General features: G+C 34.5%; 2 protein-coding genes across 2 annotated transcripts; both read left to right on the forward strand.

The window, feature by feature from the left end:
* The first annotated feature begins 273 nt into the window (after positions 1-273).
* Positions 274-8,565, forward strand: LOC108755419 (mitogen-activated protein kinase kinase kinase 7-like). The gene is made up of 9 exons (XM_018498396.1): positions 274-497; positions 1,317-1,542; positions 1,621-1,738; positions 1,820-2,149; positions 2,798-2,910; positions 2,991-3,415; positions 3,658-3,760; positions 6,588-6,832; positions 6,998-8,565. Exons 1-9 carry the CDS (start codon positions 402-404, stop codon positions 7,166-7,168), a joined length of 1,827 nt encoding a protein of 608 aa, XP_018353898.1. The 5' UTR covers positions 274-401; the 3' UTR covers positions 7,169-8,565.
* Positions 8,566-9,443: 878 nt separating this feature from the next.
* Positions 9,444-18,581, forward strand: LOC108755420 (putative sodium-coupled neutral amino acid transporter 11). Its single transcript, XM_018498397.1, has 7 exons — positions 9,444-10,314; positions 13,997-14,050; positions 15,269-15,362; positions 15,496-15,705; positions 16,380-16,632; positions 16,714-17,062; positions 17,533-18,581. The coding sequence occupies exons 1-7, from the start codon at positions 10,246-10,248 to the stop codon at positions 17,983-17,985; spliced, it is 1,482 nt and encodes a 493-aa protein (XP_018353899.1). The 5' UTR covers positions 9,444-10,245; the 3' UTR covers positions 17,986-18,581.
* Positions 18,582-19,021: the final 440 nt, after the last annotated feature.

A 19,021-nucleotide genomic window follows, 5' to 3' on the forward strand; every position in this document is an offset into this window, starting at 1 on the left:
CAAAATCAAGAGATTCAAACATATAATTTATGTATAACATAAATTATGAATGATGAATTATGAATTACGAATGATGAATTGTTGACGAAATTATGAATGACGAATTATGAATTACGAATCATGAATTGTTGACGATTGTATATCGCGAGCGCCATCCAACATTCTCATTCAGAACCAGCGATATGTACTCACGATAACTTCCATTCTAGTGGCGCTTTATTCGTTCCAACAAAATTATCCGTGCAGTGCCCTTCCTTCGGTTCGATACGGGAAATGGGGGGCGATTCCCGAGGTTGTTTGAAGACAATTTGAGTAAACACGTACTCATACGCGAACTTGTAACGTTGATTAAATGTGCCCTGATAATAATGTGATAATCATTTTCATGTAATGAAAAAATTATGTGTCGACTGTATGCGATGGCAAGCAGAGTAATGACCGGCCATCAGCAGCAGTTCGTTGAAGAAATCGATTATAATGAAATCGAAACGGAGCAGGTAGTTCGTCCTCTACCTTTTGTATTTTCTTGATTTCGCTCCGCGAACGCTCGTCGGATGTTTCTTATAAATTTAATGTCGTCTCGATTGTTAATTCTCACAGCCGAAACTTCGTTTGCAATGCTGTTGTTCCTGCAAAACATTCGATCTCAGCAGGATAACCTCAAACGAGAGAAAACAGATCATTCGTACACAAGAGAATACAGGATGATTTCGACGAAACTTCGACTTTCTTTTTAAGTAATGTCTGTAATGTCCTGTTAACATAAATAAAATTGTCAATTTTTTACCATTTGATACATGGGAAGAAAAATTAGATTATGAAACAATGAAACAGCTGGAAGTTTAATTTTCTGATAAAAACAACGACTCTCTCGATTGAATCGATCGTCATTTAATTGGAGTTTGATTAAAGTTAGTTCATAGTAGAGCTTCTGAGTTAGCCACTTTCTTTAAAAAAGAGTATGCGATCAGATGACACTTTTCTATTCCACAGTTGTCATACAAACTCAATATTTTAATATACAAGATCAAAACGTTTAGCTAAATAATGTCTATATTTCCATTAACATCGATTAGTTTTAATCTCGATTTAATTTGCTTTTTAGTACTGGGAAAAAAATAAAAAAATAAGTCAAAGTTTAAGTAAATCTACTCTTTAAACTCTAAAACTTAAATTCATTCTAAAGAGTGAAATCTTATTCTTAAAGATGGAAAATTTATCAAGACTGGCTCGATTTTCACTTTTTAAAGTGAGACCCCACTTCAAAGAATTTAGAGAGTATTGCTGATTTATGCTTGATCCTTATTTGATTATAGGTAGTTGGTAAGGGATCCTTTGGAGTTGTTTGGAAAGGAAAATGGAGAGGACAGGATGTCGCTGTGAAACATATAAATTCAGAAGGAGAAAGAAAAGCCTTCACTGTGGAAGTTCGACAGTTATCTCGAGTCGCTCATCCCAATATTGTTAAATTGTATGGTGCATGCACCAAGAATCCAGTATGTCTAGTGATGGAATATGCAGAAGGTGGATCATTGTATAACGGTAATATCTTAGGAAGAAATCATTTCTTCTAATTAAACAAACTGAATGATCCTATTAATTTTTTGTGTTTACTGACAGTATTACATTGCAATCCTCAACCACACTATACTACCGGTCATGCTATGAGTTGGACCCTTCAGTGTGCGCAAGGTGTCGCTTATCTTCACAATATGAAACCAAAACCACTGATACATAGGTAAGAAAACATTAATATGCTTGTAATTGTCCTTTCGAGAAATTGAATCAAACAATAAATTTTATAAACTTTATCCCACAGAGACCTAAAGCCACCTAATTTGTTATTAGTTATGGGTGGACAGAGGCTTAAAATCTGTGACTTCGGCACAGCCTGTGACTTAAATACATATATGACTAATAATAAAGGCTCGGCCGCATGGATGGCACCAGAAGTATTTGAAGGATCTAGGTATACAGAGAAGTGCGATGTATTTAGTTGGGGTATCATTTTGTGGGAGGTTTTAACACGCAAAAAACCCTTTGATGACCTTGGTGCTTCAGCCTATAGGATAATGTGGGCCGTTCATGTAGGACAGAGACCCCCTTTAATAGAAGGATGCCCGAGACCAATCGAAGATCTTATGACTAGGTAAGAAATATGTAAAACACAAAGTATCTGATAACATATGACATTATATATCTAGAAATCTAAGTTTACTATCCCGATAGCAAAATGCTAGCAGTTTGCTAATAGATTGGCAACAAATTTGATTAAATTTCTATTGTAGATCCATAGCCATCTATATATGTATTGAGTTTCTAAATCTGTCTACAAAGTATGCTGATTTGCTATGCCAGCAAATTGATGGCAGAAATCGAGCAGGATCTACAACAAATAATATAACGTCAGATTGGCAGTAGATATTGAGTAAAAGTACATTTTGCTCGGTTTCTGTAAGACAAAACATATTAGCAGTAGATATTGAGTAAAAGTAGTACACTTTGCTCGATTTCTGTAAGACAAAACATATTAGCAGGTTTTATTTTTGGCAGCAGTTTGTAATATTAGATATTACAGTCTCTGTGAAATTTGTTGCCTTTTTGCCATTAAAAATAACTACTTTGCTCAAAATCTGTCTCTGCAAGCTTGACTGTACGAATATCTATATTCATGAACAGATTTCTATTGCTTATGGATGATATTTAAAAATCATGTAATTGTAAAAATATATATACTTAATATATATATATATAAAATTTATCTCTCTGATGCTTATGTTTGTATTTTTCGCAACAGATGTTGGCAGAAAACGCCTGAAGAAAGACCTTCTATGGACGAAGTAGTAACGATAATGACTGAGCTATCAGAATTTTTCAGTCACCATTTAGAACCTGTTGAATATTCCTTAAGTATGTATAACATATTTGATTCATGATTATTACATAAAACATTATTATGTAAAAATATACTGTATATGTATCTATTATAGGTAGTGAAGATGATGTAGAAAACGAAAACAAAACATCGAGGGAAGATACACTTGATATAGTCAGTACATTAGATTTTCGAATGAACGGCTCCGTGGAAAACGGCACTATTCGTACAATTCCAAAGCCTGTAGGAAAAACTAACGAATGCTCGAATGAAGAGAATGCATCGCCTTTTGCATTACCTCGTACCGTTCCGATTAGCGATGGGTCGACAAAATTTTCACCGCGGCAAAATAATTTAGGATTTCAACGAATATCTGACGAGGTTCCAGTGTTGAATAACTTTTACGAGAATATGGATAGCAATTTAGAACACGCTAAATCATTACAAAGTGCAACAACATCGACGGCATACGATGACAAACTCGCTGCGTTGCAAAGTAAAAACTGCAATTTCGCTCCGTTGCACGTGGAGTGTGATCCGGTTAGCAATTCTCTTAATGTGTACCTTGAATATTACTTTTTAATTGTTTAATTATATATTTTTATTTTTTATACATTTTTTACATTTTATAATTATCTTTTCAATTATTTTATATATTTCATATAATTAATCTATAATATATATGTGTTAAAAGTATATGAATTTATCTCTCTTTCTCTCTCTCTCTCTCTCTCTAAAAGTAATTTTATTTGTATAATAACGTCACTTTTAACATGTTATAGAACGCTTGGGATTTGCCGAGTTCTTCTGACACATCTTGGGAAATTCCAAATAATATGGCCGGATTAGACAAAGTGGTTCAAAAAACGAAGAAAAATAATCAAAGTAAGTGCATTTTGAATTTGATTTACTTATATGAAGATATACACTTTCTGCGTAATACTGAGTTAATTAATCAACACAGAATTATTTTATGAAAAAATATACTCAATAGAAAAATTAAAAAATTTCAATATTTTAGTGGCTACAATTAAGAAATTTGAAACTTTTCAGGAGCATTAAAAAGAAAAATTAAAATTTGTGCGATTAAATTCTAGTTATCGTGCATTAGGTTTTTGCAAAAAAAAAACTTTTATACTAAGTATACTTTGAAGTATACTTGTATAAAGTACTTTTTTTTTTACTTAATTGTTGTTATTTTTTGTACATGAAAATGTGATATCGATCGCTTTGATTTTGATTTACTTATAAATAAACAAAAAGAATTTTACGGGGTTTGTATATGAATACGTACTCACAAGTCTTTCTCCGAACAAGTGCCGAAAAAAGATCGCAGAGAGGCTGTGGCACCAAACTGGCTGTCTATACGAGACCTGTCTCTGTCGTGTTGAAGGCACATTGCCAGGAAAATTAGCACAAGAACTATCCGTTTAATGCCTTATGCGGCAATCAATGCATGAATTAAATTAATAATATGTACAATCACATTGCATGATCTGTAAGTACAAAAATATGGAACAAGTTGGGAAATAGAAAAAAACCTAAATTTATCTCAAGTGAAAGATCCGAATTTATCTATATTTATAACACATATCAACATTGTATTATAAATATAAGTTTATATATAAATTCTAGAAATTGAACAACATGTACGATGCACGCAATGTTATAATACATATGTATATAAGAGAGAGAGACATATGTGTATAATATGTATTTGTATTATAAATACCATAAGTTTGATTTGCGATATGATCATCGATCAATGACAGAAAAGAAGATATTTTTCTATTATTGATTACATAATTCATCATATTATCTCATCTTTCGGCACAATTATGAAAAGGTACAAAATTAATATGATTAATAGATCAGATAAAAAAAACATAAAAAGTTTTAATGGACACAATACCTCAGGCGAGCTGACACGAGCATGCATTTTGAGCTTACAGAGTAGCGCTTTATGATACACGAAGTAGATTATTTTCGGCCTAGAATACTAAGCACTGACTCACCGGGCGCCTTCCACGATCGCGTCTTCGTCTCTCGTCTGCCTCGGCTAACGCATATTGCTCATAATGTACTTCCACGTGTACGATTTGTCGTAGTTATTATTTTAATATGATAATTATTTCGTTTATGCGATAGTCATCCAAGTAATCGCATCGTTTAATATCATCTTTCTAGAATTTTTTATCTTTTTTGATAATATATTTATATATGGATCTATTATGTGACATATAAATTTTATTAAATAACTTTGCATGAAGCTTGTAAAAATTCACAAATATATATTACTGTCTATGTATAAAAGAGAAAAGTATTTCCTCATGTACAAGATTATATATTTTTATATAGCGACAACCGTATAAATAATTTAATTGCGGTCAATCTCGAGACGCGACCAGAAGGCGGAGAAGGGACGAGTTATAAGCTCAGCATGCTATATTCATCGAGGGTTCGTCGATCGGCGGAGTTCGCCGGTGGTATACCCTGGCAAAGGGCCCGTATAGCCGCAATAGCATCCGCGATGTGCGCGTGCACTAAATTTAACTGACGACTAATCGGTAGGACGTGTGACTTGCTTTTGATTGGCACGTTACGACGACGAAGAAGAGAACGACCATCGCGCCAGCAGAGATGGAACGTGAGGAGGAGAGATGTGGAAATAGCGAAAGAAACGATGAGAAGAAAGAAGAAGAAATTAAGACATTATGCGCAAAAAAGAAAAGGATGAGAAAGGAGGAAGATAATAAAGAGATGACGGCAAGACGAATAAAAAATGAGATTCTCTCGAGGATGAATCAAGCCACAAAGCGCGTTTTGTTCTTGGCTCGCATATACGCTCCGCGACGTTCTTCAACGTCGGAGCCAGGGTGGGGAGTATTTAGAAGCAGGTGTGGCTGAGTCAGCATCCCCAATATAGACGTACGTTTGTTTAGTAGAGAGCCGACTCCCTACGGAGGAGCACCTCCCGCCGATCGCAGGTCGCCAAGCGCGCAATACGAGCTCGATTTTATCGAGGACACATCGATCGATCCGACCGGGAATTGATACTTTTTTAACACGGCCATTCCCGGATCATTCCATTAATTAAGCCATCAGTGGTACCGCAATAATTATGAGAATTCAGCCGTCCCAGTGAGATTCTTGATATTCCCACTGCGATTCTCTATCACGCAGACTGCTGCCTTTTACACCCTAAGATGGAGACCCGAACCTGATTTCAAGGAACCGAACGAAGGAATTATGTCGACAGGATCGGCCGCATTGTCGGAAGATAATCGTGGACGTTAACATCGTCGAGGTAACTGTGGCTCGCTTGAGAGCAGCGGCTGCTAGATGATCGACATGTGCGACGACTATCCGGAGATCGTTAGCACCGACACTCTCAAACGCTGCTGGGTCCTACTGCGTTAGTACATATTTATCGAAGATACGCAGAGTAGAAGTATTTAGAATTAAGAGGAATTATGTTTTTGGACAACTAGCAAGATCGAAAGCGCGTGGTAGTTTAATAAACTAATTTGATCTGATAATCTTCACGAATTGTTTGCCAGTGCAAACATATAATCTTGTAATATTCTGAAGATACGCTCAAGTCTACACTTGTACATTTAAGACTATATTCCTAATAATGCGTATTTCATTGCAGCCGGATATGACGAATTTCGTGATTCAACATCCGTGATAAAATCTTGGAATGCCGTAGGTAGCAGCACTACGACCGAAGACTTTTGTCGCCTACTTGATGCCGACCTGAGGCCTCTCACGCCCGATGACACGTGCAAACTCTCCCGAGAGATCTTCGAGGAGCACAAGCAGATAGCCGAAGAATACCTCAAAGTCCAAACGGAGATAGCGTTGTTAAGCCAGCATAAGAACGAGATGTTGAAGAATCTGAGCCTCGATAGTCTCCGACAGCAGCAGGAGTTACGAAAACTGGAAGATGAAAAGGTTTCTCTTTTTTATATTGCTCTTTGTATAAATTCTACATTCGCTTGTACCGTTGGATCCAGTGGATTAGTTGTTATTACATGATAATCTAACTTAAAAAAAAATCCTTAAGTTTAAAAAGTCTTCAACTTCGATGAGTATCGCGATTAACGCGATAACTTTCAGGAGTCCCTGGTGAAATTGTGTCGCAACCTGACGCGACAATTGCAGATCATGAAGGATCAGAGGGGGGCGTTAACGAGTGCCGCTGCCGCGCCGACGATAGGGCCCGCTGTTTCCGGAAACAACGGTTGGGTGGTGGTACCTCATCGTCAAGACCCGTCGAGGCTTTCTTGAGATGCTGCGACATGACTATTCGAGGGTCTCGACAAAAAGTGTACTTACACTACGTTGCACAATTCCAACGTTGGATGATGCGCAACGCGAATGGAATCACGTTAAGATTCCAATCCAATTTCGTATGAATGCAATTCAACACCGCGTCGCTTACTACTGATAAAGTATGTGAGGATATGTGAATCAGAGTGATCAGTCATAACGGAAGATCGTTTCCGATTTTATCGAACTTGCTGTCTACAATGCACGGTAATACAATTGATTTCCGATTTTTGGACATAAAAAGCGCGAATTTTCGGTATGCACCTAATACAGATATGCCTTCTGTCAGGTTCTTTTTATTCGCAATCATCTGCGCATTCTCGTTTGCGGTGTGAGTTTAATTAATATAATAGAGTGAAATATCCCAAGCACATGCAAATGCTACTATTGAGGTATGAGTACCACTGAGAATGTTACAGAAGATTTTTTTCGATTGCAAAGCCTCGAAGGCATTAACAATGAATTGCAATCTAGTCCTTTCGATTCATATTTTATCGAATCACTCATTCGCCTTTTGACATATAGAATGTACATTGTGTGAGATAAAATACGCAGCTATTATTATTTAAACTATTGTGTTTTCAATGGAATTTCTCTATGTTTAATGGTAATCGCAGAAAAAGGAGGTATTTTGAATAAGACACGAATCGAACAATAACAAAACATTTATCGACTAACGCGAATCATTCTTTAAATTACATTTAGATTTTTTTATATGTTATAAGCTATATATATACAGGGTTCTAAACCTATCTTGATACTCGTTAGTGATTCCTGAGATCATCTGGAGATGAAAATCCTAGTATCAAAATGTCAAGGCTGTAATAGTTTTTAAAAAAAGAAACGTTTAAATATTAATTGATATCCTCAAGTATGACACATAAATACTAAAGGTGTATTTTCGAGCATTCTCGAAATTGATACAACTTTCTTTATCTTCACACACACACACACACACACACACACACACACAAGCATAATATATACTGTTAATTAATCATATGTCCAAAATATAGTTCACATTTTTGTCACTTTTATTCAATTACGCTGCAAGAAATTAAATATATTTTTCTAATTTCTCGCTTTGCTAATGTGTGATTGTTTATGTAAATAAGAATTTTATGCCTTAATTGTGAGTTTGATTTATCTGCAACGACAAGTCTAACAAAATAAAAACAATATTTAAGTCAGTGCATTATTAATCACATATACATAAAAAGCATAATATTTTTATTCGTTTTTAACGTTACAAATGCCAGGCATCAATAACCGGAATAAATTCGCGTAAAATGTGCATCAAAAAGTTTTTAATAGAATCGAGGCATGAAGCACTCATTAAAATTAAAATAGATACAGGAAGATGCGCGTATGTCGATAGCGGTTACAGTGGACTATCTTTTCGTATAAAATAATATTGGAAATGTGTGTGATAGAAATTGTTAGCGATTGGCAGCGACTAAAGCTAGTAACTAACGTTCTCGTTTCTGTTTCTATATTAAAATTGTGTATAAAATGTAACTAAGAGCTTGAAACTATCCTCGTGCGTTGCCTCGACAGCGGTCTCGGTAACGAACAATGAAATAATTATACTCTGCGACAGGTTCTTTCCTGAGAATCTACGATGTGAAATTGTTTAAACATGTAAAAATGTAATATAGAATTGTAAATATATCTGAAAACTACCGTGAGATTTACTGGCGTGATCTTTGATTATATGTTACCCGTACGGAGATGCTAGCGCTAGTAAACGGTTCATTTTTACCAACATAAATGAATTTTAATCTCGGTTTAATTTACTCTTTAATCTTTTCTAATTCTTAGAACTAGAAAAAGATAAGTATATTAAATTAAGATTAAAGTTAATTTACATTGCAGGTAGAAATTTAACGAGCATTAGAGGAAATCTCGTACATAGAAAGAATTTTCTTTTAAAATTTACCCTGAAAATATGATATCTATGGTATAATTTAATATTTTAAAAATTGTTATTATGCACTTCAGTAAAATTGATCAAACTTATTTTATACTTTATTGTAGTTTTATTAATGAATGATAGAGATTTTCATTAAAATTCTTCGAAATACAATGACTGTCATATTTTCAAGATAAATTCTAAGAAAAAATTCTATTTATGTGTGAATGTGTATGCTGTTGATAGATAATTTACAAGATTGATGAAAAGCTAATAGACTGATAAAGTTATTATATATTGAAAACTGGAAAATCCAATTCTTATAACGCATCGGACCTGTTTCTCTGCAAATAGCGAGACATCGAGATTATATAAAGCCATGCGTATCGTAACGATCTGATGCGGAAGTTCGTGCGCGCGCGGCTTACGTATTTCATAAAAAAATAAAACGCAGGATGAGTCCTGCACGCGAAATGTAGTTCCAGTGAAACTGGAATCACCGACGGGGAAGATATATACATCGCGGAATCAATAAATCCAGCTGCCAGTCGTTCCCGCGCTTCGATACTCGACGAAGGGAAAGCACGAGAGATAGAAAAGAAATAGGACGTGACCGGTTAACCGGGGGAGAAAGCTGGGAAGCTGCGAGGGTGGGACGAGATAGATGAATGAAGGGGGCGGAAGGGACGATACGAGGGGTGCGCATACGTGGGTATACATGTTGCTAGACGAAGAGGATGTGAGTCTGGCAATTTCCGGTTTACCGAGAGCAGGAGAGAGAGAGGATAAAATATGGGGAGGATGATGGGGTGTAATTGAGGCTCGCGGTGGAGACGGAGGGAGAAATTGGTGAAAATATGTGTACGCGCGTGCGTGAATAGAGAGATAGAATAAGGGAAGCGGATCGAGTGTACACAAGAGAGGGAGAACGGATAACCAGAGGGGAAAGACGAGAAGCTGAAGAAGGGACAGAAGACAGGCCGGAACTTCAGACGTCTACGGACCTGCCCGCGAACCTCTTTCCTTCCCTTTAAGTTTCGCACTAGTTTTTTTCGCGCTATCATTTCTCCCGTTAAAGTTAGACCGCCCTTACCGCAAAAGGATCCTGATCACAAGATCAAGGATGGTCCACGCCGCGTCCGATGTCAACGAGAAGAGCTACATCCTGGATGCGAGAGAGAACTTCGAGGATGTGAGTAAGCCGTCTTAATCTTATTCTGTTCAACGAAGGACATGATTCCGCGTCGACCGAACACGTCCTCATTTCGCTTTTCGAGAACGAATAAAATCGTTGCCGGCGAAGCGATATGCAGATCATTAAACCGCTCTACAATGAGGAGAGAACGTCTTGTATCTCTCTTTCATGTATGTTCTGTCTTCTCGATGTCTTTTTTTTCTTACGGTTTATCAAAATTTATTACGCGAATAAAATAGAGTAAAAATTATTTGATATCCTGGAATATACCGATGGAATTTAATTTAATTGGAAAGTACGAAAGTTATGATACTTTTATTCACAGATGTTACATTTTATAAAAGGATTATTCGAAATATTTTGCAATTTAAACCGTCCAAGTTTCCGTAAAATGAAAGAGAAGTCTTATATCTTGAATTACTTTTACACAAATTTAAATTTTTTGTAATGAAAGTACAATATTGATATAGACGTAATATTTTTTTAGATATAATTAAATTGATATAATTGATTAATTGTAGCGTAGATTTTTTGATTGATTGCATTCTAAGCTTCTATATATTGTTACAATATATATGTTTGTAGCACAATGTAAAATATCTGCATAACATTTCGTAATATATAAAATATATTATTATTTCTGCTAATCCAAGCAAAAATAATTAATTGTCATAGCGGATTTGATTGAATATTAGGTGTAGTAAAAAGTCATTGCGTATTTTTTAGCTCAAAGTTGTATATACAATATCTTCGTCAATAATGAATGAAATTCAAATTTAAAAAAAGGGTTTTAAAGCTTGAAATCTCTACTTTTAAAAGCTTATCACATTTTTTAAGTTTATATGAGTTTGATAATTTTTACATACCAAAAACTACGAGCTGAAAAAGACGAAAAATTTTCTTCTCACTTTGTGGATTTGTAACGTGTCCAAAACGAATTTGAGAAAATTTTCGATTACCTATCGTGAAAGCTTGATACTTTCCCTACAAAATCGTTTTTTTTTAATATTCCTACGACTTTTGATTACTGAGTTATCGCGGATTAAATAAAAGAATTATTTTGACTTTAATTGCTCATAACTCCATTAAAAATTGTCGTATCGTATAATTTAAAAAAGAGATTTTTAAAGCTGAAACTTTACTCTATCAAGATATATTTATATTGTTGGTAAGAAAGTAATTGCGGTTTTTACTGATAGATGTCTTTTAAAAAAACGCGATGACTTTTTACTACACCTAATATAAACGATGAAATCCTCAATACATTTTATTGTGCTATTAAGTGTGCTAAAATATGTATTTAATAATTTGAAATATTTGCATTTTACTTTTACGCTTAGTTTAAATCGATATATAACGGCTTTAATATACACTAATGCGTTTAACCGAATTGTCTATCAGTTTTCATCAGCAACATATGCTGAAAAGCAAAATATGTTCTTTATATTCCTTGTTTGTCATAAGATGTTTTTTCCTCGTATTAGAGGAAATTTTGTTCTGAAAATAAATGTATCTCTTGGGATCTTCTAGTTTCAGTCGACACCAACTAAAAGTAACACAACATCCGTGTTATAACTTCGCATTCAACAATGTAACTGTCGCGTAACACTTTGTGTTTTATTCAAAGTTGAGAGGTAAGGCGTTATTTGAAACGCTGTTATCGTTTTCATTACTCTTGTCGATAATGATCATTTCTTTTTTTTCTGTAACAGATTCAGCCATTATTTTTACTGTTACTTTAATCCTTTATTATCTTTAATTACTCAATAGATCGTAATATTTTTTTTTAATGACTAAAATATTTTCTAATAGAAATTTAGATATTGAAAAATGTTTTGTATTTTATATCTTAGGCTGGATTCTGATAGTCACTGCCAATATGTGGCATATATATATGTATGAACTATAAATTTTCAATATTGGAATATTAGAATGAACTCTTAATAATGATTAATGTTTACAACCAATGTTTAATAAAATCTGCGTTTGTAAATTACAATCTAATTTCCTTATAAAAATAAAGCATTTGTTAAAAAATAAAAATTCTAATATAAAGAAGTCTCGAAAATTTATTAGATATAAATTTAATATAAAGAAAAGCATAAGAGTGGCTTAGAATTTTAAAATTGATTTTTACAAATTAATATTGATTATTAAATAATGTAGTTTTCAAATTTAATATCTTAACTTTAACATTATAAAAAAGAAATAAATTACTTTCTAAAAAGTAACGGTAACGCGTTGCTTTTATGAATCATTTCCAATGTAACTTAATTTTAATCTTAGTTCAACTTCTTCATCTATTTTTAATTCTAACAAGAAACTTCAAAATGGCCCTCACCGATTTGAAATTTAACTGGATTATAGAGTATGTTCTCTCTCTTGAATACAAATTACCTTCCATTTGGGTGTAGACTGTCTACCATTTCCGAGATATTTCAATATTAAATTTGATAACGGCATTTTCTTTAGTTTATTAGAGCATTCATATTCGAGTATTATATTTCGAGTATTAATTTGTAGAGGATATAGTAATAGCCTCTTAACTTACAGACTTGAATTCAAATCACACTAGCGATTAGTTAATAATTATAAATAATTAATAATTATAAATATTCGAGCATAAACATTCTAATGAATCGTAAAGGGAATGCTATTATGAAATTTAATAATAAATATTAAAATATTTCAGAAATGATAGTAGATCGTTTACGGCCAAATGAAAGATGATTTATATTCAAAGGCATACACTTTTAATCTTGCCAAGTTTCATTAAAATCAGTGAGGGTTACTTCAGTCTTCCCTTGTAAGAATTAAAAAAAGACGAAGAGTAGATTAAATCTAGAAAGTTAATAAAAATAGGCATTAGTAATATTTCCAACCCTGAGCTTATATATTACATATTATATTTATATTGAGTGCGAAATTATAGCAGATGATATGTTACTTTTAATTGGTCTCAACTGGGAAATAGACAGTCTACACAACTATATCGAGCGTCCCCGTCGTGTAATTTGCAAAATAATTTTACAAACGACGCGTTGGAGAATCGCGAGTATCCTCTCAGTTTTGCCACGTAAAAAGTTTACGAGAAAGTTACTACAACACCACTTTCGCTACCTCGTTAATTCTGTTCTTAATCCGCACGGTTTTTAAGCGCAGGAAAGTCGTAATCTTCATTCCGTTTCGCGCGATTTTCTCTCGATTCTCTCCTGCTTGTAATCGCGCGAATAGAAACGCGCAATTGCGATGCCTTTTCTTCTCACGAGCGGTTCTGATATCTTCGAGATTGGAAGTTTCCGTCATCTTGAAAAGAAGAGAGAAGAGAGAGAGGGAGAGAGGGAGAGTCCCTTAACAATTCCATCCGCGATGAGAAATTTCTGCGATGACATTTCGCCCGATACGCTGGTTTCAATCAATGCCTCCATGATTTCTCCTGCGCTGGTTTTTTCTTTCGCAAAGAGCTGTTATATCCGTCTAGAACTACTGTCAATAAAGAGTATTCGTATGGGTGCACGAGTGAATGAGGGAAAATGCGACAAGAGGGATGAGAGAAGAGTGCGTTACCCTTTTGGGTTTTCTTTCGATATGCGAACGAAAAAAGAATCGAATACGTTTTGAAAACCGACACACAATTGTCGCTATGATTGACTAATACATTGTTTTAAAAACTCAACAGGTCGGCAGCATCGCATCGGAAGAATCCTATGATGATATGAGACGATTAGTTAGGGTAAGAACTCTATATATCTATAAATCTTTTTGGAAGGAATGATTTTGCTGAAATACTTAATCTAAAATTTAACTAGATAGGGATCTTAAATTAAATTTTTTCTTGACAATGTAAACTGAAGTAATAAATTTATTTCACTCTAGTTAGATACAAATCTGAAAATAATTTTGTTAGTCAAAATAATTATATAGGACGTTCAAGCATAATGAGCAAAAAAGTTTCGACATTCTAGCAATCAGCTTTGAGTGTCTTACTTAATTATTTTGATAGTTCAACAAAATTATTTTCGGATTTGTATTTAACTAAATTTTTAGATAGTTTAGTAAAATTGTTCTTTCCATAAGATACAATATAGAACACTTAATCGTTGATTAAGTGTTCTACAACGTGGCAAAAAGTTTAAACATTTTAGCAACTCATTTAAATGTTTTGTACATATTTACAATACTTTAATAGTTCAAATAAAATTATTTTTATTTTGTTAGCTAAATTTTTAGATAACAAAATTTAGCAAAATCTTTCTTTCTCTGCTCTATTAATTATAGAAATTAACCATTTCGCTTTCTTTCACCCGTTTTATCTCCCTCTTATTGGAACGACAAGCGTATTAATCGTTACAGACGCAGTAATTCATTACGTTCTAATTTGCGAATCTACACGATTAGATTCCCACGAACAACAAAGCGGATTAATTGACATGCAGCAGAAATTTCCCAAGTAGCTTCGCTGATATTGGCCTATCGATTGATCCCGCGTAATGTTGTTCCGGCAGGACGATGCACTCTTTCAACGCTCAATTCGTCAATTTGTCACGGCCGTTGGCCTTCGACCTGACATATGAACATGCGCTATCATTCCCACTTGCAAGAAGCGCTTTTTTATCACGACGCCCCTCTACTTCGTTTTCGGTATCGCTCCAAATTATTCCGTTGACTGTGATCGTGTAAATCGTTTAATTCTTACTTGCCAACTAATTTATCACCAACGTATTTTTATTATGCGCCTCTCTGGGAATGACATTTTCATTCCCTCGTGCCGTTATAATATTCATCAGCATGAAAATGTGCTCATAGAATATTCGTAGATACAAGTCTGAATATGCAATGTGACGTTTAATTAACGTAATCATGAAATTCTGAATGTGTTGATGTTCTTTTCTAGAGCTTATAAATATAAACAAAAGCAAAGCATTCGTTCTAATGTCAACGCATATTGTAGGATGAAGAAGTAGAAGACAAGTCCAGCAAATTTAACAGCCTGCCGCTCGCGAGTTTCAATTTCATCAATTCTATCATCGGCAGCGGAGTCATCGGTAAATGTAAAAAGTGATAGTTTCGAGACCGCGTATTTTTTGAAAGATCGCAAAAAAATAAAAGAAATCCGTTTGATATTCTGTGAAGCCGCACCCTTAAAGGATGTTGACTAAATTAATATAAATTTTTCAGGAATACCGTACGCTCTGCATCAAGCCGGCTTCGGTCTCGGCATCGCCCTGTTAATTTTAGTAGCGGCGTTGACCGACTATTCGTTAATTCTCATGGTGCGAAGTGGACGTATTTGCGGCGAGATGAGCTACCAGGGTCTGATGCGAGCGAGTTTCGGTCGTGCCGGTTTCTACATTCTTACGATATTGCAGTTACTGTATCCGTTCATAGGTATGTACCCTACACAATTCATACTAACTGTAGCATTACATTAATATTATTATTTCTTAGTCAACAATGTAATTGTTAGGTGCAACATGTGTTATATACGATATTATATTACATTTATATTGTTCAGTGAGTTATTAATAATTAATATTGATGTAATGTTAGTGACAATTTATATTAAAATGTTATAAGTGCTTAAAAGAATACTGTCCCATAGTACTTAATAAATGATAAATAAATAATGTAATGATATTTATTATCTGTCTGCATCGACTTTTGTATCAATTATGACACAACTCAAAGACATGATTTTCGATAATTACCATGAATGAATTAAATAAACATTATCCAATCAATTATAAAAATAAACTAATTTAACTTTATAGAAAGATCGCCACAAAAAAGGGTAATTTAAAAAAAAATAGTAAAAATTGTAACATAACTTACAAATGTTGATTTTTAAAGGTTGTGAAACAAAAATGAAAAAAAAAAAAACATGTTAAGAACGTATTCTTTTCGTCGATTATTTGATCAATCATTTTCTATTAAGTTGAAAAATAGTTTTCTCCTTTTTTTTTTAAATTATTTGTTTTAGTTGTGTCACTTTTAAAATAGGGAAATTACATATCAGCCTTTAATTAACGCGCAATTATGAAATAATTTTATTAACGTTACAGCAATGGTTTCGTACAATGTCGTCGTCGGTGATACAGTGACCAAGGTTCTAATAAGAGTGACAGGGATGGACGAGACGAACATTCTTGCTCATCGACAAGTCGTCATCCTCCTGGCAACCTTATGCATCACCGTCCCGCTTTGTCTGTACAGAAACGTCGCGCGATTAGCAAAAATCTCCTTCCTCTCTCTAGTCTGCGTTGGATTCATTCTCCTCGCCATCGCCATTCGGATGGACACAATGTCTGCCTTGGTGTAAGTGAGACTTTCGCCTATAGTTCATTAATACCTCCTGTAAAATCTCTATATGTAATCATAGCCGTCGATTGATTACAGTCCGAGTCAGAAGGACAGCTGGAGATTCGCCAATTTCCCGGGGATCGTTCCATCCATCGGTATAATGGCGTTTGCCTTCATGTGCCATCACAATACCTTCCTGATTTACAGCTCAATTGAAAGAGCGACCCAAGAGAAGTGGGATATCGTGACACATTGGTCCCTCTTCACGTCTTTTCTGATCGCCGCGGCTTTCGGAGTCGTCGGTTACGCGACCTTCACGTCGTATGTTCAAGGCGATCTCATGGAGAATTATTGCTGGGATGACGATCTGATGAATTTCGCCAGGGTGTTATTTAGCGGCACTATACTGCTTACCTTCCCCATCGAGTGCTTCGTTACGCGCGAGGTAATGTCTCCGATGCTCCTCTTCTCTTTGTACAATCTGGCCAATTTAATATTAAAAGATAGTAATTAATTACTTATTTTGAGTTTTACCACAGTACTTTTAATACTCAAAATAAATAATTAATTATTACCTTTTAGTATGAAATCCAGCGTTAATTATAAAGAAAATTGGATCCCGTGGTGAAATGAATTAATTTCGCATAATGTAACTTATAATATAGTATATATAAACAAAATATGCAATAGGCATAAGGCTCAATAATGAATATCAAAGGTGCTCTGTGAGTATAAGGTTGGCATCTATCAATATTGATTTGTGTTCACAAAAAAAAGTCTTGTTGATGCTTGTATTACCCATATAATTAATGTAGGGTCCTTTTTATAAGGATAATCTCTGTAAGACTCTTGTAAACTCTTGTAAATCAGAGCGTTTGCAAGAATTATTATGATCGCCATTTATTATCGATCCAGGTACTCATGACAGCAATAAAAGGCACAGACGAATTGGAGGGACACGAGGCTTACATACCTAATTCGGACCGCGAGTACCTGATAATTACTTTGACGATAATATTCATGGCATACCTGATCTCCATGCTGACGGATTGCCTTGGCATCGTTCTCGAGTTGAATGGAATCCTCGCCGCGGTGCCGCTTGCTTACATTCTACCCGGTCTCTGTTATCTCAAGCTCGAAGAGGGGCCGGTTCTCTCGTCCAAGAAGCTTCCGGCGCTCGGGCTGATGACTGCCGGTATTTTGGCTGCACTTTCCGGTCTTTTACTAATTATAACCAACACTTGCTCTGGTACCTGCTTTCACGGCAAGGTAATGCCGTATTGCGTCGGCAATTCGACGACAATGCTGCATCTTAACGCGACCACAATGTCCACCGACGACTTCGTTCTCACGGAATGCGGGATCTAAGATTAACGGATGAGTACAGTAAATTTTTAATTGTTAATCTGCCAAATTGCCGAATGAAAGTATAATATGATTATAAATGTCACAGGATAAATAACGCAGGCATCATTTAAATTGTCAGACGGATAAAATAAGATGATACTAAATACGTACATCTTATTTTATGTATACGCATGATAGTACCAAATCGAAAAATTGGGATTTGATATTGGCTCATCAATATCTCACATTTTGATGCGATAAATTCGAATACATAATTTCGAAAATCTTAAAATGTGAAATTTTATATATTACCAACTTGTGAGAAAAAAAGTTGAAAGGTTTTACAAGATTAAATAAAGCAGGATTTTATCTAGGAAAAAAATATATTATTGAAAAGATTATAATATCGTCATTGCACGGAGAATAAAGTTGCGCAAATCAGGTTTAAATAGAATAGCGACACTATTGGGTTTATAGAAAATAGACGTTATATTGTAACGTCTTAAATAGATAGATGTTTCGTTGTGGAAACATTTTATGCTCCAAAATAGACTTTAGTATTAAATATGTGAGACGTAAATTTATAGAAAAAAGGAATCTTATTGTTTACGTTAATAATCGGGAATATTTATATACGTTAGATAATACGATTATTCCTTCCACGATTCTATTCCATAATATCGATGCGATGTGATTGCGAAATCATGTTTCGAACGCATGATTATCGCAATATAAAATCAATGCAATATGGAATTTAGCTTACGAGCGAGAAATCCAAAAAAATTGGCAATAGATATTATATGTAATCGTTCTCTTTATGCCCCGTTTAGTAAAATACATAGATTTATGAATGTTTATCGCACGCAAATTTACCGAATTACACAGAGTAAAATTATAACTTTTCAAGTTAATCGTGTGTACAATGAGCTTGAAATTCGCGATTGAAGACGATTAATTAATTCCCCGCGACGCACATTGTTATAGAAACAGAATTTCAATGTACCAATCGAAATAATTATTGAATTTCCGATACTATGTATATATATATATATATATA

Source organism: Trachymyrmex septentrionalis, unplaced genomic scaffold (assembly GCF_001594115.1).
Source record: "Trachymyrmex septentrionalis isolate Tsep2-gDNA-1 unplaced genomic scaffold, Tsep1.0 scaffold87, whole genome shotgun sequence".
NCBI lineage: Eukaryota > Metazoa > Arthropoda > Insecta > Hymenoptera > Formicidae > Trachymyrmex > Trachymyrmex septentrionalis.